This window comes from Hypomesus transpacificus, chromosome 9 (genome assembly GCF_021917145.1).
Source record: "Hypomesus transpacificus isolate Combined female chromosome 9, fHypTra1, whole genome shotgun sequence".
Lineage (NCBI taxonomy): Eukaryota > Metazoa > Chordata > Actinopteri > Osmeriformes > Osmeridae > Hypomesus > Hypomesus transpacificus.
Genome location: NC_061068.1, coordinates 8364157 through 8388199, shown reverse-complemented (window position 1 = coordinate 8388199; position 24043 = coordinate 8364157). Strand labels below are relative to the sequence as shown.

Here is a 24043-nt window from a genome sequence, read left to right as displayed (position 1 = left end):
ACTACTGAGCACCATGAGTAGCACACAGGCAGGCAGGGGTACAAGATATGGTTGGCTGGGGTTGTGAGGGGGACCTGTGTGGTGGAAGTTAGCATTGGAAGACCTGGATAATGTTCTGTGGAGGGACACAGAACCGTGAGAGCCTACCTTGAGATAAAGTCTGGCTCTCAGTAGTCTGCTGTGGCATTCTCCCCTTCTCTCCTTCACCTAAATGAAGGGTAGTACTGTAGCAGGAGTCTGACTGCAGAGCTTTGAGTCAACCTATGCGTTTCCAGATCAATGCGGATAACCAGAGAAGAGAAGCACCCTGAGGCTTGGTGTAGCAATACTCTAAAACAGCTTCCATACCTTGACTATAATCTGAGGCCCAGCTAACAGAGTGAAAGATCTGATAGTTAAATGCAGAGTGATGTATGCCTAGGTTGGACCTTGTGGGAGAGATGCAATTGTGTTACACTTTAAATTGTACCCTCTTTATCTTAGCACCCCTGGGGCTGAAGTATTACTGTATGTGGTTAGTTGTGGTAAATTAAGCTATTTTAAATACTGTAATTTGAAATAATATATATGTATTTTAACAGATGTGTCCATCTTTCTCAGTGAATTTTATGCCAGACAGACGAAACAAGATATGACTGTATTAAATAATTCTAGATTATATCTAAATGTTTTATAAAAGATATAAAGTATATTTAGATTTTGTATCAAATGTGATATTCAATATTTGTGTGATTTGTCTACGCTGTTATTAAAACAAGAGATTGAATGTATTGTGACTGCCAATAAGCCAAAAGTGATCGAATAATGAATAACTAATGAATAAATCAATAAACGATTCTGAAGCACACACAGTTCTATAACTTATTAAAAAAAATATTCGACCTACTAATATTCAACATGATGAAAATTAATTTCAATCGTTTTTTTTAAAGGGGCAATTGACTGCAAAACCGATTTTACCTTGTCATTGTTGAAAAACGACAGTTTGGAGGGTAAACTGAACATACCGTGAATATCAAAGTACATTGACACCTCTTTCCTATTCAAATCTCGAAAAGAAAAAATGTTGCTGTAAAACGCTAGCTTTTCAACAAAGCCACCGGTCCTACGTAGGACCGGTGATCGCCCTCTTATTGGCTCTGGTCTGTATCTTTGTCACGCCCCAGAATTTACATCCAGACCAGCCCGAGGTAGCGTCTATCTCCGATACTAGTTTAGCTGCGCGCTGCTCTGTGTAGGCTACTTATAAGGAATTACAAAGAAGAACGTTTTGAATTATAACAAGGATATTAAAAATGGACCACGGTCGTAAATGCTGTGTTCCAGGCTGTACAGGGAAGGCTAACACTCACAGTCTTCCCAAGGAGCCAAACATTCAACAGGCATGGCTGCTGTTGTCTATGAGAAGATCCCGGCGAAGTTCGACACTCAATCATTCATTTGCTCTGAACATTTAACCCAAGACAGTTTTGACAACCTTGGACAATTTCAAGCAGGATATGCTAGGAAGCTGAACCTGGAAAGAGGTGCTGTTCCAACCGTATGCTCATTGCAACCGCAAGCTATAAGGACAGTATGATGTTGTGCTAACAGTTATTAGCAATGCTAACGTTTCCTGTATATAGCATACCAGGTAGAATGCTAAACACGTTTCTACACACTTCAAATGACTCTAGCTAGACTAGCTGTACTAGTCGGCATTAGAAGGGAAGCTTCCGAAAAATAGCCAGAAAACGAACTGCAGTCTGGCATATTGCTAACGCCTGTCTAGATAATCTATTTGAAAGAACTGGAGAAAGGCAGGTTCTAGATACAGGATACGTTAGCATTGCTAGTGACTGTTACTAGTAACACCTAGACTGTAGGCATGATGTAAACAAGTTTAGCTTGCTAGTTAACGCAAGAGCATAGGTAGAATGTGTGATCATTTAGCCTAGTTTATTGGCAATGGGGCTAACGTTGATTCATGTTCCTGACTGTGTTTCATTCAAATAAATAACCTGTGTAATGAAAATCTACAATTCTCGATGCATGTTTGTCCAGAACTTTGTCATGTTATTTTACAGCAAGATATCTAGAGCTAGCCTAACTAGCTAACTGAAGCCGAGTAGAATCACGATATGGTTTGGTTGCTAAGCAGTAGCCTAACGTTCTACCCACCTAAGTCAATCCAGTTTGCTTCAACAACAGAAGTGGAAACAAGTAATGTTATCATTTCAAATGATATATAGTCAATCTGTTGAAAACAGTGTTGTGTAGACACAATAGATTTATTTGCGCGTTTTTATTTCAAGTCTCCAACTTCGGTGTTTCAGTGAGTGCTGCTGTTGGCCGTGTTGCGTTTTTGCTCCCAGCTTCACTCGTTGATAACCAACCAATCAGCGCGCAGCTTATCTAAATATTAATGAGCATACCATAAAAGGAGAAAAGCTAGTGATTTTTCCCGGGAACATTTCAGAGGATCTGTCAGAGGGCATAGAACAGCACCCGGGCCATTTTCAACCCAACCAATGTTACATACCCTATTCGGAGACCTTAAGGAACAGTGTGAAATACCCCAAAAACCCAGTTAATTGCCCCTTTAAATAGTATCATAGTTTATAGAAAACAACAGTAGGCTACTTTTTGGGGATCAGTCTATATGTTTAGAATTTATACGCTAAACAAATGGCGGTAGGCTTCTTGGCGAGATTTACCACAACCCAAATGCCTGCCTCAGTTTGAGGTTAGCAGAATTTAATTGACAGAATTGTCTTTGGTCAAGCAAATCAAGCAGACAAAGTCAGCCTACTGTCAGATGCCAAAACAACGTTGTCTTATCTACATTTCGCCATGTCATGCAAATTTGCAGTCAGGTCGTCACAAGTAGTTTTACCTGCGAACTTTTTACGTGAGCACGTCCAACCATCGTCCAAGGCTGACACGGAGAAGGCAGCCTATCAGTATGAAGTTAATATCTTAGTAGGCGGTGTGACTTGTGAATTCCATGTTTGTTAATTTTCTGTTTTTCATATGTGGCGGTCAATGACATCTTATGATGATGATTTTTGAAGAGCGGATCTGGGTATTGTTCAAGCACAAATGGCAGCACACGTTGACATACTGGAGTGTGTTCTTTAGTTTCGGGTTGTGCATCGCATTTCTGGGACCAACTATCCTGGACCTGAGGTGTCAAACGCATTCCACTCTTCAGCAGATCACCTGGGTCTTCTTCTCCCAGCAGTTCTTACTCCTAATTGGCAGCTGCCTTGGAGGACTTCTCAAGAGAACGTAAGTGAACACGTCGTTCCTGTGAGTTATCATATTTGCAAGCCTCTGCATCATATCAATGTTTTTGCCCATGTTTACTATCAAGTACAATTCTACACAAACAAACATATGGTACATCTGGATTAATTAACTGGGTTGTTTCCAACATCATGAAATGAAATGATAGCAAAGATTATCTCAGGCAGGAAAGTTATATTAATTAACACACACAAATACAAGTATACAGTCAGGATTCGCCAACAGGACTTGCCCTTGCTCTGACTTAATTTGTGTCCTTTTATGACCTCAGCAAACACTCACCCAAATTCACACACACAGACCTTGTTGTGTACCTGGCAAGTGACTGGCACACAAACCTAGGAGCTAGTTCAAACATAAACGAGGCGGAGATGCATTTCCTTCTTTGTCTGGGTATTAGTGTCCTTAAGAAGTATATAATGAGACATAGGATGACGTCTTTCTAGAAGGTGAACCTTTCAAAGTGTCATTGTTCTAAGTGTTTGGGTAGGAAACTAAGTCTGAATACACAATGCGTCCATAGTGAACATGACATAATTAGTTGAGGAGCCAGAAGCCTGGGCTCAGAGAGAGAGAGAAAAGCTGGTGAAACTGCAGATAAGGAGCCTGTTGGTTCCGATAACACCACTGGGTCAATAAATGTGCTTCGTCAAGGTGACCTCACGGTTATCCTCGTGTGAACACCCACTTTATTACAGCCTCCATAGATACTGCCGTCTACCACCTGCCTTCTGTTGGTGTGAATGACAACTGTCTCCATTGCCTGCTTCTCTCTCTCTACCTTTAGGCAGCTCTACTCCCTCACGTCTCTCTTTCTCTCCACTCTCCTCATTTCCTTGGTGTTCGCATTCATTCCCCTCTGTAACAATGTGGCCATGCTGGCCGTCGCCATGGCAATCGCTGGCACGGCAATGGGGGTGATTGACACCATCGCAAACCTCCAGCTGGTGAAACTTTATCAGAAGGATTCGGCTGTATTCCTACAGGTTAGAGGGAGGGAGCAAGGGAGGGAAAGAGGGAAGCATGTTTTAACAAACAACTGAATCTGAACACCCATGCCCATTTTGGTACCTCCATACCACTTCGCCCAGGTCTTGCATTTCTTCATTGGACTGGGAGCATTGGTCAGCCCCCTGGTTGCGGATCCCTTCCTGGCAGATGATAATTGTGTCAAGAATGGGACAGAAACCTCCTCCAACCTCCATCACCTCCGTAACTCACTGGCCGGGAAGGGGACCGTTCTGCACAATGTGTCCCACTACAACCTGCACACACAGGGCATGGTCACCACCAACATCTCCTACGCTTTCTGGATAATGGCTCTTATAAATGTGAGTGTGTTTTTGTAGGATGAGAAGAAAGATAGCTAGATCTCATTATTGACCTATCGTGATTTGTTCTGTTATCCTTAATTGATTGTGTTTAAGCGGGCCCAATCCAAGGACCACTAATTCAGGGGTCATTTTAACTAGAAAGTTAAAGTCATATATGTTTGGTTTGGTATATGAGTTCTGTATTCTAAGGAGGTAGGAGTGTTTGGGGGTAGTTCAAGTCTGGATGGAGAGAAGATAAGACAAAAAAGGACAACTATATATCTGTCTGAGAATTTCTTTGGAAAGCTTGAGAATGGAAACATGTTCCCTTGCTCCTGAGGCAGGGATTTAAGAGACACACTATCCCAAGGTGTCTTGACAGATTGATGGTTGCTGTGTCTAACATGAACCAGAGACTGTCAACTGGGGCATCGATTTTTAGGGTCTTGGCTTAGTGTTGTTTTGACACAACGTAACTATACTATGCTCTGAGTTGGAGCACCAGCAGCCCAGCTGTATTTTACAAGCTGATTATGTCTCCGGAAAGTGGCTGGCTTATTTGACTAACAGGACATTTAGTTGAAAGAGCAGGCTGCTTTGAATAGACAATGTATTTTTTCCCCAGAATTTCAGTGTCCCAATTCAACTGTCCAAGCTTACCTTTCATTTTCAGAGTGCTCTCCTGGAAATGGTCTTACTGTACCTTTGCATCACTCCCTGTGTTGTCTCCCTAGCTACCTGTGTCTGTAGCAGTGTGTGTTGTCTCCCTAGCTACCCGTACCTGTAGCAGTGTGTGTGTTGTCTCCCTAGCTACCTGTGTCTGTAGCAGTGTGTGTGTTGTCTCCCTAGCTACCTGTGTCTGTAGCAGTGTGTGTTGTTTCCCTAGCTACCTGTGTCTGTAGCAGTGTGTGTTGTCTCCCTAGCTGCCTGTGTCTGTAGCAGTGTGTGTTGTCTCCCTAGCTACCTGTGTCTGTAGCAGTGTGTGTTGTCTCCCTAGCTACCTGTGTCTGTAGCAGTGTGTGTTGTTTCCCTAGCTACCTGTGTCTGTAGCAGTGTGTGTTGTCTCCCTAGCTACCTGTGTCTGTAGCAGTGTGTGTTGTCTCCCTAGCTACCCGTACCTGTAGCAGTGTGTGTGTTGTCTCCCTAGCTACCTGTGTCTGTAGCAGTGTGTGTTGTCTCCCTAGCTACCTGTGTCTGTAGCAGTGTGTGTTGTCTCCCTAGCTACCTGTGTCTGTAGCAGTGTGTGTGTTGTCTCTTTAGCTACCTGCGCCTGTAGCAGTGTGTGTGTTGTCTGTCTACCCATACCTGTAGCAGTGTGTGTTGTCTCTTTAGCTACCTGCGCCTGTAGCAGTGTGTGTGTTGTTTCCCTAGCTAACCGTTCCTGTAGCCGTGTGTGTGTTGATGTACCGTGAGCGGATGTTCCCCTGCTTGAGCTACAGCCCTCGTCTGCTGGAGCCAGACCCCCGGGCCAGTAGGACCCACCCAGAGACGAGCCCTGCAGACACGGATCAGGGTAAGAACTTGGACCACACTCCTCCACACAGGGTACAAAACTCTTACAAATCCTCAGTTCCATCCTCCATCCAGTTTTGGGTTATGTGCACACACTATATTTTCCATTCCATATGCATAAACATAGTTAGAGTTTGATTAATCAGGCTTTTTTACATCTTGAATTGAAGAAAATAAACAATGCCCTAATAAAATGCTAAATCAAGGTATTAGCTATTTTAAATACTGTAATTTGAAATAATACATATGTATTTTAACAGATATGTCCATCTTTCTCAGTGAATACACCGTGCAGGCAGTGAATCTCAATGCTACAAAATCCCCGTGAGATGGTGCTGAAACTTGAAATACGTTTTAATGTGTATTTTCCAACCTATCTCTTCAGACCACAGGGACATGTTTAACTGCTGTAACCGTAGCAACCTGCAGGATCGTCCTCCTTCTTTCTTCATCCTCCATGGTTTGGGCGGAGCTGTCCTTTTCATCACAGACGGCATCATTGTGAGACAACCTCACACACACACACACACACACACACACACACACACACACACACACACACACACACACTACCACTAAGGGTTAACCACTAGTCACTGACTAATTATCTGTTCAACCCAGGGTTCCTTTGCAGGATTTGTCTACACATATGCAGTGTCCTCTCCCCTGTCTCTGCACCATAAGACAGCAGGCTGTCTCCCCAGCGTGTTCTGGGCCTCCATCACTGCTGGCAGACTGGCGTCGATATACCTGTCCTACAGATACACTGCTGTGAAGCTGCTGTCTGTCAGTCTGGTAAGATCACACATGGCCGTGGATAGACTCGTATTGCCGTGTCACATGTGTGCACAGAAACAAGGAAACAGATGATGGGTGTGAGAAAAACGTCAGCTTTGCTTTACCAGATGGCATTTGGCTGGGTCACACGCAAGCGGAATGTGACAAATTATATGTGGTGGATATGTGGTGCATCTATGGTGGATATGTGGCGCATCTATGGTGGATATTTGGTGCATCTATGGTGGATCTGTGGTGGATCTGTGGTGGATATGTGGTGGATCTGTGGTGGATCTGTGGTGGATCTGTGGTGGATCTGTGGTGGATATGTGGTGGATATGTGGTGGATATGTGGTGCATCTATGGTGGATCTGTGGTGGATATGTGGTGGATATGTGGTGCATCTATGGTGGATCTGTGGTGGATCTGTGGTGGATATGTGGTGGATCTGTGGTGTGATGGACTCAATGTTTGCTGTCTTCTCCCTGTGTGTCTCCCAGGGTGGGGTGGTCATTGTGCAGTCTATGCTGCTGATGCTTCACTCCAGCACTGTGTTCCTCTTCCTGGGGACATGTTTGCTGGGCCTGTGTATCAGCAGTGTGTTCCCGTGTATGCTCGCGCTCACAGAAGACATACTGGACTATAAAGGTCAGACACACACACATGCAGAGGTGCAAAAGTACAAACACTGTACACACACACGTCATAAAAACTGGGCTCCTTTGTCAATCCTCAGGTTGTGCCACCACAGTCCTGGTGACCAGTGCTAGCACAGGAGAGATGGTGCTGCAGGTGCTAGTGGGATTGGTAAGAGGCTGGCCTGTGTGTGTGATGTGCGCGTGGTCCCTGTAGGGGAAGAAACGGTAAGACACGTGATCTCTGCCTTCACCTCCGTCTCCAGGTGATCAACAGCCAAGGCAGCTACAGTTTCCCACTGTCTGGTATGATCGCAGCCTTCATTGGATTTTCTTTCTTCCTCCTCTTCCTCTACTGCCGACATGTGTACAGGAACTACCACACAGGTATACACACACACTAAAACACACGTGCAAATATCGGAAGTCATTCGACAGCTAATATACTGCTGTCCTTTCAGATCCCTCTAAAACATCCCCATGACAGAAGATCAGAAATGGACACGTGAGGCAGTGACACAGGGGTGAAGTTGAAGACAGAGACCACAAACAGTTCAGCTAACAGTCACAAGGCATAAGCCCGTAGCCATGGGGATCCAGTTCCCCTGTGTGGGACCCACTATGCTCGGGTCCAAGAGGGAGAAGTATTGGTGGGGACTAGGACACTGCTGGAGAGTCTGGTGGACAGTCCCATCCTGTAGTACAGGCCTTTGATCAAAAATAGCCTCACCTGGGTCTGTCTGCACACTCATTATTGGAGTGTAGGGGAACCAGGTGTAAAAAAAAAACACAATATGAACTTATTAACAAAGTGTAGTAAATGTTGACCGTGTGTAGCTGTAACTGTCTACTCTAGTGGCATTCATAAAGTTTGTCTGAAGCTTGGCCTATGGCTGTCAATGCTGCCTGTATGTGCATACGTTTGTGTCTGGTTTTATTTCGCTAAACAATCATCTAATTCCAGGGTTCAGTAAGTTAAATTCAATACCTTTTTAAGACATTTTACAGGCATGCAAACTCTTCACCTTGAGATGAGACTCACCTTTTTGAAACCAAAATGGGTAACCTAAGTGATTCGTGCAGATGCAATGAGATGGGGGGTGGGGGGGTCGTGGCCGTGGCCGTGGCCAACATAGCATTTTATCCGTGCTTTGCAAATTTACAACTGGCTCTGGACCCAATCGTCACTCCTAATGTCCAAACCTCACAGCCAATCAGAGGAAGAGTGGGGAGAGGTTTACAGACCCATCTTACATCATCTAGTAGAAACAATTTTAATACAATATAAAAAATGATGTCTATTGGATAGGTGTTAGCTTTACGTGAAGCTTTTGACTGAAAATAAGTAGTTCAACACAAGTGATCCCGATTGTTTAATAGTTTTTTATGATGTATGCTATACAGAAAATGTCTTTATAATGAAAAGGACATTTGATTGTTTACAAGAGCACAGATTCTACATAGATCTAGCCTCATAATTTTGCTCTCAAAGGGCACCAGATTGATGCGTTTAACTTAAAAAATTTAATAAATGTTCTTCCGGGGGAGCAGACCCCCAGACCCCCCTAGAGGGGCGGGGGTTCACCGTATCCTTCTCACCTTTTTTACACCTGACCTGTTTGCATGCCTGATTTTAAGACCATAAAGATTGAAATTGAAAACCTACACGACAAATTACCAAAAAAATATTAAAATCTGAGAAATCAGTAATTGAAAAAGCATTAATTTAATTTACAGATAAAGCAATCACATTAGTAACCTAATTTCATTTTATTCAGCACTAAGTACTAGTGGTGGGGGGAAAAACGATTCACATATGAGTCGCGATTTGTATTTATTTATTTGTAAGCATATATTGAATCGCAATTTGATGACATCGTGAATCAGATTTTTTTTTTCTGGGTTCAAAACCAGCACAGAGCGTAGTGCCAAACACATCCGTGGGCCCAGATCCCTGTAACCACAGTGCACTCCCCGACTGTCCAGATGCCCTCTCCCAATCCGGGTACCCAACTGTCCCACCAGGAAACACTCAACCAACAGTCTAAAATGAAATGTACCTTTATCAGTTTTATTTATAAGTCCAAGAGCAAATATTGAGCTGTAAGAAGAAACTTCAGCCAGATTTGAACACAAGACCCCTAACACAGTAGCTCACATCTTTAACCACTGTGCTATCAGGGATCATAACAGGCTCCACTCAACATAACATTTGACAATGAACTATCTAGTTGTAACAACCTGCAGAGTTGGGGTGTCAGAAAACCAGAAGAAAGCTGAGCTCCCCTGCTAACTCACTGGGTTAGTGTGCATGCTCTTTCAGACATGCTGGTGCAGTACCACTACAGCCTGGGTTCAAATCCAAATTTTAAATTGTTTATTTTAACTTAAAAGTTACATTGTGGTCATGTGAGATGTGGGACTTCACCTTCACAGTTTCATAAATATTGTCTTTCTCCTCTCAGCCAAATGCTTGGTAACTCAAGAAGATTCTCTTTAGTTTAGTTAGTGTGAATTATACAATGATAATCGGGGGTGTCAGCTTCTTCTCCAGGGCGTAAAGTAATATTTACAATTACAAGTAAGAACAATATATAAATGTATCGACCCCCCTAACCTGTTGTTTTTACTTCTTTTGGGGAGATTAAAGTCTTAATTAGGGGGGGTAAAGCCACCCCGTAATTCGAACACTGGACACTTACAGCTCTGCTTTGTAGTCTACGACTCAATACTTTTTTGCTATTTTGTAATAACTTTCTGCAGCCCTTTTTAGATCTGACTAAATGAAATTTATGACCTTGGATGAAAATCTGGCAGTTTTTAAGACATTTTAAGGCCTTCAATTTAAAGTTCAGAATTTTAGACTTTTGAAGACACACGGGAACCCTGTCATTTTGCCATGATTTATCAAAAACAGGTGGAAGAGTAGAACTTCATGAACATTGTGTGGTGCATAACTCCATAGAGACACAGTCTGGCTAGAGAGACTAGTTTATTTAATCTTTTTCTCATATTTTAAAGAGGCTGTGTACTCCCCTCACATCAATATGCCACTTCAAACAAGCAACCTGTAAACATTTGAAAAGCTTTGAACAAGTACAATTACTGCAACTGGACAAAACCAAACAGAAGAAGCAAACAGTCTGTTAATGCATTTTTAAGCGCCAATGTTTGACATGAATGGTGATTCAAGAAAACAACAGACAAATACTAGAACGTTGGGGCAAGAGAGATGCTAGGATGAAACTTCATACCGTTGGAAAATCTTCAAAAATGGCTACTTTTCACCTTTAACTATTGTAAAAAATAGAAGAGCATAGGGTTTTAAGCGTATGTCATTTTTCTGAAATAGAATGTCACTTTTCAGATACAAAAATATCTGCTGTTAAATCTGTAAACTTTGATAAACAGGGAACTCTGCTTTAATGCAGAAGTTTTTCTTCTACGTTAAAATATAAACATTTGATTAAGACCATACTGCAGATCAATCTTGAAGTCAGTTTGTGCATAGATTTACAGATTGTGTTGATTTGGACAAAACTCAGTAATCACAGACAAATATAGATTTAATCTACAAATTTTTTTTGCAATAGTGTAAAATCTGTATCAAATCTTAAACATAGAAAAGTGATTTCATATCTTGTATCCAATACTACAGGAAATCCTGAAGTTCAAGTGACAACGTTATACCACCACCAACACTTAACGCTATCAAAGTACTATATACAAACTTGGATTTATGTTTCTCTGCACAAGGCTTTGATTGCACAAATAGTCAATGTCATCAAGGGACAAAGCCTACAATCGGAGAAGAAAATCACAATAACAAAACATCTACATTAAAACCATATTCAACTACAGAAACCACGACAGCATGGACACTACCATCTGGCCATTACAAAAATATACATTTATGTTCAGACTGAAGGTGACATGGAAAATATCAAAAGGAATTCAAACAAAACAGATAGGCATAATGGACTTTTCTATGTCACATGGTTACGTTTTACTGTCACTACTAATGCTGAAGCAGGTAGGGTGGGGGATGGAGAAGCAGGTAGCGTGGGGGATGGAGAAGCAGGTAGGGTGGGGGGAGAAGCAGGTAGGGTGGGGGATGGAGAAGCAGGTAGGTCGGGGGATGGAGAAGCAGGTAGGGTGGAGGATGGAGAAGCAGGTAGGTTGGGGGATGGAGAAGCAGGTAGGGTGGAGGATGGAGAAGCAGGTAGGTTGGGGGATGGAGAAGCAGGTAGGTTGGGGGATGGAGAAGCAGGTAGGGTGGGGGATGGAGAAGCAGGTAGGGTGGGGGGAGAAGCAGGTAGGTTGGGGGATGGAGAAGCAGGTAGGTTGGGGGATGGAGAAGCAGGTAGGGTGGAGGATGGAGAAGCAGGTAGGTTGGGGGATGGAGAAGCAGGTAGGGTGGGGGATGGAGAAGCAGGTAGGGTGGAGGATGGAGAAGCAGGAGTTCCAGGACGCAGGGGTGCACTATTCATGTGCATGTCCTGCACATCTTTGCCAACATGCCGAAATGACGCCTGCACATTCCTTTTGATCATCAAGCTGTATTCTCCCTCTGTGCAATTATGAGCTCTAATCCATCCTTGCACAGAACACACAGGAAACCTTGAGACCACGAGAGAGAGAGAAGGAGCCATCCCAACAGAACTGCTAACGTTGACAGGATGGGACTTCAAAAATACAAATAAATGTTTGTGACATGTGGCTTACAAATGAAGGAAAATTTGTTGAAAGACCTCGGCTCGGGATCAATGCCATCTTAATGCAACTATCATACAGCACTGCTGTAAAAGCTGAAGACAAACACAAAAAGTTAAGAAATTAGTTTCTAGAAGGGTCTACGTGAGCACTTTTACTTCCCAATATAGCCGACCCTGCGTCCTATCCTGGTGGAGAGAGCAGAAGTGTGGCACCAAGCTGCCTGGGCCTGGCTGCTCTGACAGCCCCCCCCCCCCCCCCCACCTGCTCTCCCCTCCTCCTTCTGCCACTTGGTCAAGGAAGAGGCATGGCCTGCATTACACAAACATCAACATACACAGCAAAAAGACAGCAAAGGATCTACACTGCATTAGCTAGGGCCTGGGAGGATTAAGGCACCACTTAAACGTAAGCATACATGTGTTAGAAGAGGCAAAGCATTTCTAACAGGAATGGGCAGCAGTGACAGGGGCTTACAATGAGTCGCCTGTAAACATGAGAATCTGAAACATTCTACCAACGTCCCATTAGATGTGGAGACTTACGCTGCTCCTGTCTTATGGCTTAATTCTACTGCCTAAGAGTCTACACCTCTATATCTTTCATAGCTATAGCTTCCGAGTTAAGGTTGAGGTTTGAGTTTGAGCTTAGGGTGTGTGTTTGGGGTTAAGGCTAAGGGGTTCAGGTCAGGCCCCTAGGTGGGGGGGTTGAGGTTGAGTTCAAGGGTCAGGGCTCAAGGTGGGGATTATGGCTTCTGGTCAACACGACACCTGTGCCCAGTAGCTGGCATACCTGGGTTACAATCACACCTGAGATTCTGCCGAGTAGAGATCCAGAGCCACGAGGGGCAGATCACCTACTTGTTCCTGCAGGACATCTGACAAGCATGCCCGTCACTACCATGAGCGGAACGAGCAGACCTCAGTTCTACAATGGAAACTGGTGTCAGATAGAGGGTGGAGCTTAAGGGATGGGGGGAGGGGGGGGGGGGGAGGGAAGTTCACTACACATTTAAAAACACAAAGGGACCACTTTCCTTACAAGCTAGAATTGATATTATCAAACCAAATGCATTCCGAGGTCACCAAGAAGAGAAAGAAGGAGAACATTCTGTTAATCCCATTGGTCTAAGAGTATAAACTACCACTGGGGGCTGATGATACACACACCTGTGTTGTCAGTTTCATGCAGCACCAGTACAAAAATAGAATCAAAGAGGTGAGGAGAGAATCAAAATGGCTGGTGTGTATGTGTGTGAGTGATTGGCATTACTGGCTTGCAAACATCCTGCCATCCTTTGGCGGTAGGTGGCCCAGATTTCCACTTCTTGACAGTTTGTGTTAGAGTCAGCCCCCCCCCCCCCCCCTCCCCCAGGCACAGGGCCCCCCAGCAATGTTCTGGAACTGGGGTGGAAGTGAGTATGACGACCTGGCTGTCAGATGGGGTTCATGGTGGGGGGGTGTCTTATGTCTTCTGAGGGTCTGGGGAGATGGGCCCGGGGGTGTTCGTCCCATCTAGACTGTGCACTGGTATCTGGAACTGAGGATTCAGCACTGAGGGAAACTGCAAGACAAAACAGGAAGTCATGTGTGAACCAAAACATGGGTTTGAAATAGCTTCCACAGACACTGTTCAGGCTCGAGAACCAAGGAAGGGAAGGGTGTTTCTGACCTGGAAAAGGGTGTGAGCAGCCTGCTGGCGACGGGTGGCGGGGCTGAGGGGAGCCACCGGACTAAGCGTGCTCCAGAAGTGGATGTTGGAAATCAGGGGGCTGGGAGTCAGCAGCAGGGTGGGAGTCTGAGAGGAAAGGAAGAAAAACTCATGACTAGGAAGGCCTTTTTCTACATGACCACAGCTTAGACAGTCATGTGAGGCCCAGCCTCGAGAGACTCTGAGGTTTAACGAGGGCATATCCAGTTGGTCCACCACGGCACCTCAAGCCACTTCAACAAGCTAGACGTGTGTGTTATAAAACGTGATTGTATGTTTGTGCCTGTCTCACCTGCAACAGGGCAGGAGTCAGGGAGGCCGTGGGTAGGGAGGGACTGTACAGGTTCATGGGTGACAGGTCGGAGGAGGTGACCACCAGTGTGGGGGCGCTCAGCTCCAGGACCTTGGGCTTGCGGGCCTTCCCTCCGTTCTGACTGCACCCACTGAGACTCCTTCTGCCTGGAGAGAGGCTCACCTCTCTGTCCCCTGGACACGCCTCACCACTGGACACAGAGCCTGCCCTTTCCACCTGGCAGAGAGAGAAAACCATGTTGGGTTCCCTCACTTTTCCTTAACCCTGACATTCAAATGAGCTGTGTGCGTGTGCTGCAGCCTTACCCCCTGTGTCTGTGTGTCGGTAGGCTGGGAGCAGCTTGACTCATTGTCGCTGTCAATCACCAGTTCCTGGGTGGAGTCAGGAATGATGCTGGGGGAGGGGCTCCGTGACGACAGCTCTGACAGGGCGAATCCTGGCAATGCAGACTCCGTGGATCGGACTGGCTCCAAACTACACCCAGCAGCGGGTGGGAGCGAGGAGTGTGTTGTCACAACATCACCTACTGGGGGTGGGCTTTGGAGAGGATACAGCGTTGAGCTGGATGCTGGAGAGGTTTCTATGGCAACCTGAGGAGTGGGTGGTGTGCTCCCGAACTTGATGACAGAAGGAGACCTTGGGGCCTGCTGTGGGAGAGGAGACAGGTCCGAGGCTGACTTCCTGTCTGACTTCCTGTCTGCCAGTTTTTCAGCCGGGTTCTCCATCTTGATGGATTTGAATAGTTGTCGTCCATTTTGTAGTGAGGTGAGGGTAAAGGATGTGTAGAGCCCAGAGTGGATGTAGTCATTCCGATTGGATGGCTTGGTGCTAAAGCCCTGTCCCCCTGGCCCCCCTCCAGCCCTGCTCTTGTCCCCAGAGTCCCCTTCTCGGGGCATGTTTTCCCCCCTCTCTGAGACAGGCGGCGAACCCCCTGCACACCCCTCACCCCCCTCCGGCCTGGCCGACGTCTCCCCTTTCAGGATGTCAGGGTAGGAGACAAAGCGGTAGACAAACTTCTGTCCGTTCACCTTCTTAATAATGTTCTGCAAGAACGAGAGAGGAAAGGAAGGCGAGGAAGAAGAAATGTTTCAACCATTTAGAGGCTCCAAGTCAATGTGTTTTACATTTAGGCCCATGAAAGGTAGTCAGAAGTAACATGAGACCACAGAAAAGCGTTCCGCGTGGGACTCTTCCATCCTTCCTGTCTGTGACCAAACTAGCCACCAATCATCCTCCAGCTAAACATACCAGTCCAGCCTTCCCACTGACAAGGGGCCAAACCACAGGCAGAGTGGGTGAGACAGACACAGCTCTGTGCTGCAGTACAGGCTGTATACAGAGTGGGTTCAAGGCTGTAAACATAACAGGCTATCCAATGTACTGAGGCGGCTAAGGGCCATATACTGAGGGGAGACTGTATGTGTGTGTGTGTGTGTGTGTGTTACCTTGTCGTAGTAGTATCTCAGTGCTCTGCTGAGCTTGTCATAGTTCATGCTGGGCTTGTTCTTCCTGGCACCCCACAGCTTGGCCACCTCCTCAGCCTGTAGCAGCTTAAACTCTCCGTCATGATTGGTCCAGCAGATCAACTGATCATTGGAGGAGTCCAAAAGGAGTTGGAGAAGAAACTGCCACAGGGTCACTGAGCTATCCATGTCCCCTGCTATGTACACAAAGAGAAAGACAAGCGATTTTAATGTAGGAACTGTAAACTTCAGTATTTCTGAGAACAAAAGCAAGACCATTCTAAATGTTCTTGTGTATGTCGTATGGTGGTTGACTACAAAAATAATAATTCTAGAGCCAAGAAGCCCAAGTCTTTAGGATGGCAACCTTGAGAAAGAGAAGCAGACCACAATTCTGAAAGGCGCACACACACACACACACACACACACACACACACACACACACACACACACACACACACACCAATGTTGATGCTCTGAAAAGCGAAACTCAGGGGCTAGGGAGCAAGGACAGGTTTTCACAGCAGTAGCTCTGAAGAGATTATTCCCATGGTGCACTCCTTCAATGATGTTCAACACAACAATGGAGGAAAATGCTATTGGGCACACAAACACAGGTGTGCCGATGGAGAAAATCAACCAGCACACACTAAGAGCATCTGGTTTTCATACTTGGCTATAGTCAGTTATATCCTACATAAGTGACAGTCCCTAGTCTTACATACTAGGCCCTTAGACTAGAATATTGCCTCAATTTAAGGGATATTACACTGTGGCTGCCTGTGACTGTGTCCTCCCTTTAAAATTACAGCCTGTCTGCCTCCCTGGTTGAGCAATTGTCTGTCTGTGGGGTAATTATAAGTTCCACAGTGAAAAGTGAAGGGTTTCTTAAGTAAAAGAAAGCATTTTAAAATGTTGCTCTGCCTAGTTGGCTCTAAAGTGTGTGTATTTGTGTTCACCCCTCAAAGATGACTTAGAGTAACATTGCTTCACTGACTTTCCCTGTGCATTGAGGCCTACCTATCCAATACTAACAAGCCTACATGTATTTCTCTGAGTCGAGATTTACTTGAGGCTTTGTTTTTGTTTAGCTGGTATCCCTCCGGAAGGGCCTTAAAGACAATCTGAAGTTTAGTTGCTGTGGGCCAGTTTAGGAGAAGAGTGAGAAAGTTTGACTGAATAATATAACCATTTTAGACTGTTGCATGTATCCTTTCCTCTGTGTTGATTTCAAACACTTCTGTATTGTAGTCTATAAGTAATGCATGCATAGTGTTGTTTTAAAAGGAAATTCCTTTGCCAGGACAACTGTTGCAGAAGCATTAAGTACGATCTCGAGGCCATAACAAAGCCATCACAATAGCTTTGATACAGAGTGATGAAACACATTAAAATTCACTTTATTGATCCTAAAGGAAATGTTAGAGAACATGGAAAGTGCACTGGAATCACACTTGATTGTTTGGGTCATTTCTAGGATATGCACTGTGCTCCTTTTGCTGCTTGACGTCTGACTTCTACTCTGTATTTATTCGTGTGTGTAAGCTGCTTAGATGAAGGCTAAATCTGCCCTGACTCACTAGGCCAGATGGGACAGGGACACACCCCCCCCACACACAATCTGTCCTATCATAGCTGTTTAAAAACGGGTGAAAAGGGAGTAAAATCAGAACAGACTAAAACAGCCGCCAAGAAACACAAGAAGATTACCGATATGATTGGGGATCTGATTATGTAACTGTGACAATACTCACAGCCAAGCTGAGTCCAATAGAGCAAAGATTAAAAGGTTAAAACAATAAAAAATAAAAACCTTGGCCTGTTACAACAGTTTTGATACCTGGCTAGCTAGCTACAACTCACAACATTGGGGTTTGAGTAGCATTCACTATACGAATTAACAAGACATCTACTAATCAGCTAGTGTATGCATAGACTAGCTAGCCTACTCATGTGCTGTAGCTAGCTAGCTAACAATATCAAAACTAGCTCCAAGTCAAACGCATCAAGCAAATCATACTAAAAGTATGGAAATGCAAACATCAAGCTTACCACAACAGTTAAAACTGTTGCTAATCCGATGCATATTTCCTTTTCAGAGATCCTACGAATTATAACATCGTTCGACTGACATTGACAACATTTGACGAAAACCATCTGGTAGCTACCTAGCGTACATGACTGATCAAGCTTTAACAAGCACCTCTGCTACCTAGCTTCAGTGCTTGTGCGGAACAACTAGAGTTTGTTGGATACGAGTCAGGTATGAAAATAATAGACTAGTGCTAATCTTATAAAAGACATAGTAGCACTGGTATTGCATGCAGTCCAAACACCCTCGAATGCATAATTAGCTTGCTACATTTAAAGTTAAAACTGTAAAGCTTGCTCAATTGAATATGGATATTGATTGGAGTTTGCGCTTCAGTCAGCTTGCCCTGATCTTGCCACTCTTCTGTAGCTACACAGAAAAGAAACACGATTGTCTTGATATTTTGAACTCCCCACACGCCACTGTCACAAGGTACTGAGTATTCTCTTCAAAGTTGAACTTGAGTGACTGAGTATACTATAGTCAGACTGAGATTGATAGTTGGGGGGGAAACGTTTCTACCGTGCTGGTTTGATATCTAGCTAACACCAACTAGGTAGCTACTTTAATAACTCCACTTATATGATCCATCATCACTCACCTTGGTTAGTACTACTAGTACAAATCGAGTCCGTCGAAATCCCGAGCCGTCCAAAAATGTCCATACAAATACCAAAACATTTTGGCAGGAATTGAGCTTGACAGCTTGTGTAGAAATGCAAGCACACTAGACTGGCTTAGTGGTATCTTAAGGCGTGGTGTTCATTAACAGAATAGTGTGGACTGTCTTTACTTTGTGCAATTAAACAGTTGGAAAGTAGCTAGCTCTCGGTGTAGCTCTGCGCAGTACACAACAGGAAATTAAAACCTTGCTGAGATCACTTCCTATTTCGTTCCCATCTCCGACGGCACCAACTCATGGGCGTTAAACCGTCTAACAGAGCAGTCCCCTTCTGTAAAATAAATGTTACGCTGAATCTGTCTGATATGTAAAGATTCAAATGTTATCTATAAAATGGATCGACTACATAATCGGTACATCCTTCCGCGTTCCTATTCCATTGACTATGACTGTATGGATGAGGTCTGTCTGGAAAGTGCGTGGGAGGTGTGCAGAGGACTTGTCCTGCTACATCACAGGGTCTTTACTTGCGTTCACCACTAGGTGGCAGGCTTGTGAATTGCTCAGGTTGATATATTTAACATTACTCCCGGGCAAGTACAGATAAGATACGGTATATAATTTGGCATTCTCAGATAAAAGGCTTGAATCAGGATGGATTCTCTGTATATGTACAATAAATATGCAATGCTTGTCAAGCAGTTCATGACAGTTGACATGTGTCCCTGGCCTGATGAATGGTATCTCTGCGAAGAATTATTTATCCACTTGAGCCTCCGCATTACATAGCCTGCTTTCTTATAGAAGTAGATCCTTGGTTTTAGATTAGTTAACTGGTGAAGGGGAGGGGGGCACGTTATGTTTATAATGCAACCTATTCTGGTCACACCCACTCTACCGAGCTAAAATCAGCTGTGTACAGAACCAGACATTCCAGTCTTTCAGGCTTCTGAAGCTCAAAGAAGAATGTCCATTTTTAGTTTCTCATCCTCCTCTCTACTAGCACTGCACACCCACATTATTTCACACAGAGGAACAGCAGAATCACTGTTAGCAATATGCCAGCATTCCTTGTACCGGAGCCAACAGAATTATTTTCTTCTTGTAGAGACATGCCGAAACACCCATGCCAGCATGCCACCTACTGTAAGAACTGTCACAAGCCTGAAAGTTGATTGGTGGATAGGTTGAGTGTGGTCTACTGACAGTCTTGTTTAAAGTCATATCCATGATCATCTTTGTCAGCATACATTTATCTTATTCACATTAAGAAAGGGATTGATAATGGCATCAGATGAAGCAACTGTTGTACTTTATTTTCATACATAGGAAAATAGCATTTCTGGTATTCAAAAAATATAGCCTGTATGTCAGTGGATATAGCTGCTGTACAGAGTGGATGTGTTGTGGATATTTACAAGTTGGCATGGTCATTACAACCAGCCATGCACATCACGGCCTACCTGTGGGGAGATGCATTTTTACATAACTACATACAGAAAAGCTTGAAGAGAAAAGCTTCTTTCAACACAAGTCATGTTAAAATAAAACGTTACAACTAAATACCTTCTTCTGCACTGTTAAGTCCTTTTGATATGATGAACTGCTGCCACCGTCTCATATTGAAGTGCTCTATTCTGGGTTTGACAGTCAAAAGTGGCACCTTTTTAAAACTGGTCTTGAATGCAAGTACAGCATGAAGTGCATGTTACCACTCTTCTGTTCAACATTGAATTTTAACACAATAATATCAGATATAACAGATTTGACCAAACAGGCTGGACCAGCAGTACAAAAAAACTTCTTGTTACAGCACCAGAATTGTGGAACCAAAGCCCCTGTGGTCTGTTCATAGGGATCTGTCATCTGTTATAGGGAGACATCATTCTATTTGCGTGATCATTTTCTGCAGTGTTTCATCATTACCCATGATACGCCATACAAGAGCTTAGCTTCTGTTGGTTCCCATGTACTTGGATAAGGTTTTTTGACGCGTGTCGACTACAGTAGATGAATCACTGCAATTTCATTTCAGCTGTCCTTTGCTCTGCTCGACAGAAGTGCATTAGAGACACAGGGCTTGGTTTAATGGACTTTAAATGGGTCTGAGCTTATAGGTGGTGTACAGTGGGATTCAAAATCTACAGCTTATCCACTTCCAAACCTAGAAAGCAAGTCCTTGTAAAACTACTATCAAGACTTCTGTGCTGTGTTACAAATGTTACAGGAAATAATGAAACTTATAGATTCTATGGCACAGGCATACACTCACAATGCAGTTGTAGGCCAGTGCCTACTAAGTCATATCTGGAAAAAAATTCAGACGAATGACCATACAACAAATCTCATATAACTCTTCCACAGAGACATCACTGGAATAGCTTAATGCACTGAGATAGGAACGTCTCTTATACGACTACACATTCTGCTAAGTGCTCTGTACAAGTTAGTTCAGAAGGCCTACTATTACATTTTACTGATTATCTAAACGGGTAGATAAGGTCAATTGTCTTTTTGGGAGGTAATTGATTAGCTTTCCTTGCTGGCCACTAAGAGTTTACAGTAACTGTACAACTGTAAATCGGAATAAGCAGTTCTTAACATCACATGGCCTTGTAAAGCTAACTTGTAAAACATTGGGCCACTATCACCCGCATCGGTGTCAATAAGAGAGAAACTAGGCTTATAGCTTGTAGATCACACATTGGTGTGTGTGTGTCGCTCACATTTGAAAATGACCAAAAAGGACTGGTTTGGCAAAACCCCAGTTCAACAATTACAATCCAATAAGAGCAGGCATTTGTTAACTGTGCTAGCAACTGGAGTTGCTCTTGATAGGGACCATAAAGGGCTGTGATTGTACAAAGGCATCAACACCAGGTAAGGTTAAAAAAGGGAAGGAACACATAGGCTAATAATCATGCTAATTGGTCAAAGGCATAAAGTTCAAAGAGCAACATGATTGCGTGAGCAAAAAGGCATCAAGGCCTGATGTTTGGCATTGAAAAACTGAAAAGATTTAAATTAATTATCAGCTATCAGAAATCATTATTTCCCAGGGCTAGTAGAAGCTCGAGGCTGTGAGCAGGCTAGTCCCTGATGTGAGACCTTTCGCATGTTAGTCTTCCGCTGGGGGTAACTGTTCAACGTAGCACTGGCTCAATGTAGCACCAAGAGAAGCACTTATCTGAGGATAGGTGGGGATGGATTAGAGTGATGGGAGGAGGGATGAGAAGGGACTAAATGAGGGAGACGGGTTGAAGCCAGAGGGGTGGGGGATCAGAGCTTCAGGTCTCATTATGTTTCTGTAGCACCAGTCCCGAGGAGGGCCTAGACTCCCTGGCTGGGCGAGCCTGAGATGGGAGGGTAGGAAGAGCTGTGTCTGCTAAGGGGCCTGGGCAGGGTGGTGGCAGGGCTCAGACTGTGGTTCTGATTATCCTTCCTGGCCGTGGGCTGCGGTGCACCTTGGTGTGTTTGGACAGATGGTCGCTGCGGGCAAACTTCTTGTCACACAGCGAGCACTCGTACGGTTTTACCCCAGAGTGGGAGCGTCGGTGACGAGAAAGTTCATCAGATCGGGAGAACCTGAGGAGACAAGGGATGCAACACTTAACCACCAGATGTCAAGTCACAATGAAATGGCTAGTCTTCATTTGAGATTTACAGCATCTATACCTTTAGCTGTCCAACCAAGGAGAGAGCACCTACCTCCAACCGCAGTCAGGCCAGCTACACGTGTAAGGCTTCTCTCCGGTGTGTCTGCGGAAATGGGCTTTAAGGTGGCTGCTCTTGGTGTACATCTTCTCACAACCCGGGTGGGAGCATTTATGAACCCTAAGTGTCTCTGTAGGGGGCACTCTGTTCACCCGAGGGGGAACAGCTTTCACCAGGCTCACACCACCCTGACTCCCAAGCCCTGTCACCCCTGCAACCCCCAAGGCCCTCACTGTGATCGGGAGAGGGGCAATCTTGACATACTTCTGGTCTGGTCCACAAGTATCTCCACCACCAAAGGGAAGAAGCGTGGCAGAGGTAGAGGGTACTTGTGAAGCCAGCAGGGTAAAGTTCTGCCCTACAGCACCCTGGAGTCCCAGAACCAGGTGGGCCAGCTGCAGGCCGGCAGAGGACCCAGAGGAGCCTGCCTGGGCCAGGGGAAGGGACTGGAGTTGGAGCACTAGGGGAGCACCAAGGACAACAGATGGGGTTAAAGGTGATGGGGAGGGAGATGGGGTTGTTGGGCTGGGGATGTGCAGATTGAGAGGTGTGTGAGGGCTTTGGGGGGAGAGAGCAGCACTGACCACTGAATCATTATGTTCGATGTGTTCCTCGGGGTAAGAGGAAGGAGGCTCTCTAGAGCTGGACGAGGAGGGTGAAGATCCTTCTCTAGGTTCATCAAGGAGCAGTAGGCCTTCTCTCACCAGCTCCATCTTTTCCCTCAGGAACTCTTCTATGTCATCCAGGGTTGGGGAGAACTGGGATGGCTGGCGGAGAGGAAAGTCAGGCAGGCTCGGGTCCTGTGAACCACTCCCTTCCTGATTCTCTCCCTCTTCTGCTGGTGTATGGGTAAGAAAGAGGTGCAAATGGCCCCCTTCCTCTTCTTCTTCCTCCTCTGGTCCTGGACTGGAGCTTAGATGAGCCCCCATGTCGCCCCCCTCCGGACTGTAACAGTAAGCTGAACCGCCCCCCTCGCTTCCCCCTTCACTGCTCCCTCCCTCCTCTAGTCCGAGGGAAACCAAAGAGCAGTCTCGGAATAGGGCATTATCAGTAACCAGCGTCCTGCTGCTTATTGACACCATTGATACAGTCCGGGAGATGACAAGGAGATGGTGTTTCTCAGTAAACCACAGGGGAAAGTCTAACCTGCAAAGATAACATTGGGATAGTTGGTAACTTAGCATAAATCACCATAAATGCGTTTAGACACCTGTTTTCTCCTAGTGTGTTATTTGGCACTTTGTGGTGTGATTCGGCCAACTACGAGGTTTGCAAAATCCACGCAGAATGCACTTTGAGAAACATCCAACAGAGCTACGCGAGTTACAAAATACACAAAATGATATAACTAGCACTCACCCGCAAACTACTTGAAGGAATTTAATAGATACATTTTACACTGTTCACGCCTAGTAGGTTTCACTTGTGACGCATGTATTGGGGAAGGGGGGGGAGGCAAGAACAATACTTTACAGATGGTTTATATTGTTTATATGTAAAAGTACGGCGCCCACCCAATACTACACACGATATTTACTTGCGAGGCGCATGGCAAGCCACCTGACTAGCTAGCTAGCTAGCTACAACAGACAGACAGGAATTGTCGAGTCTCAAGTTCGGTCGGTCAATATTCTATTTATACTTATCAAGCATTCTCGCGCAAGCAGAAATATCACAATTAGAGGAATATATCGCACTTACCCTCTATAATTTTATTATATCATGTAATTAATCGAACTACGCCCACTGGCAAGTTTTTCTCCGTCGTGTTATTGTTAAGGAAAAGGATTCCGTCCTTGCCACGGTTCCATGTTGGCATTCTTCACTGAGGCCATCACATGACTGCATTGCTGTACACTCGGAGGCACGGATCCAATTCCGTGTTTCTGAT

At 44.8% G+C, this 24043-nt stretch overlaps 3 protein-coding genes across 4 annotated transcripts; 1 reads left to right on the top strand and 2 right to left on the bottom strand.

Annotated features, from left to right (window-relative positions):
• Positions 1 to 2930: 2930 nt before the first annotated feature.
• mfsd4aa (major facilitator superfamily domain containing 4Aa) lies at positions 2931 to 8376 on the top strand. The gene is made up of 10 exons (XM_047025614.1): positions 2931 to 3270; positions 4076 to 4274; positions 4380 to 4619; positions 5973 to 6114; positions 6499 to 6614; positions 6735 to 6908; positions 7391 to 7538; positions 7627 to 7697; positions 7792 to 7912; positions 7987 to 8376. Exons 1-10 carry the CDS (start codon positions 3035 to 3037, stop codon positions 8007 to 8009), a joined length of 1470 nt encoding a protein of 489 aa, XP_046881570.1. The 5' UTR covers positions 2931 to 3034; the 3' UTR covers positions 8010 to 8376.
• A 5206-nt stretch (positions 8377 to 13582) lies between these two features.
• elk4 (ETS transcription factor ELK4) lies at positions 13583 to 18919 on the bottom strand. Of its 2 annotated transcripts, none has more exons than XM_047025640.1 (6): positions 18418 to 18919; positions 15707 to 15921; positions 14567 to 15304; positions 14241 to 14477; positions 13910 to 14035; positions 13583 to 13801 (listed from the first exon to the last, which is right to left on the bottom strand). In XM_047025640.1, the coding sequence occupies exons 1-6, from the start codon at positions 18479 to 18481 to the stop codon at positions 13703 to 13705; spliced, it is 1479 nt and encodes a 492-aa protein (XP_046881596.1). In that variant the 5' UTR covers positions 18482 to 18919; the 3' UTR covers positions 13583 to 13702. The 2 variants fall into 2 exon arrangements, with proteins under 2 accessions (XP_046881596.1, XP_046881597.1); XM_047025641.1 differs by having other exon boundaries at positions 15707 to 15918.
• An 815-nt stretch (positions 18920 to 19734) lies between these two features.
• On the bottom strand, positions 19735 to 23999 carry si:ch211-117k10.3 (Krueppel-like factor 15). Its single transcript, XM_047026344.1, has 3 exons — positions 23854 to 23999; positions 22147 to 23298; positions 19735 to 22023 (listed from the first exon to the last, which is right to left on the bottom strand). Exons 2-3 carry the CDS (start codon positions 23232 to 23234, stop codon positions 21855 to 21857), a joined length of 1257 nt encoding a protein of 418 aa, XP_046882300.1. The 5' UTR covers positions 23235 to 23298; positions 23854 to 23999; the 3' UTR covers positions 19735 to 21854.
• Positions 24000 to 24043: the final 44 nt, after the last annotated feature.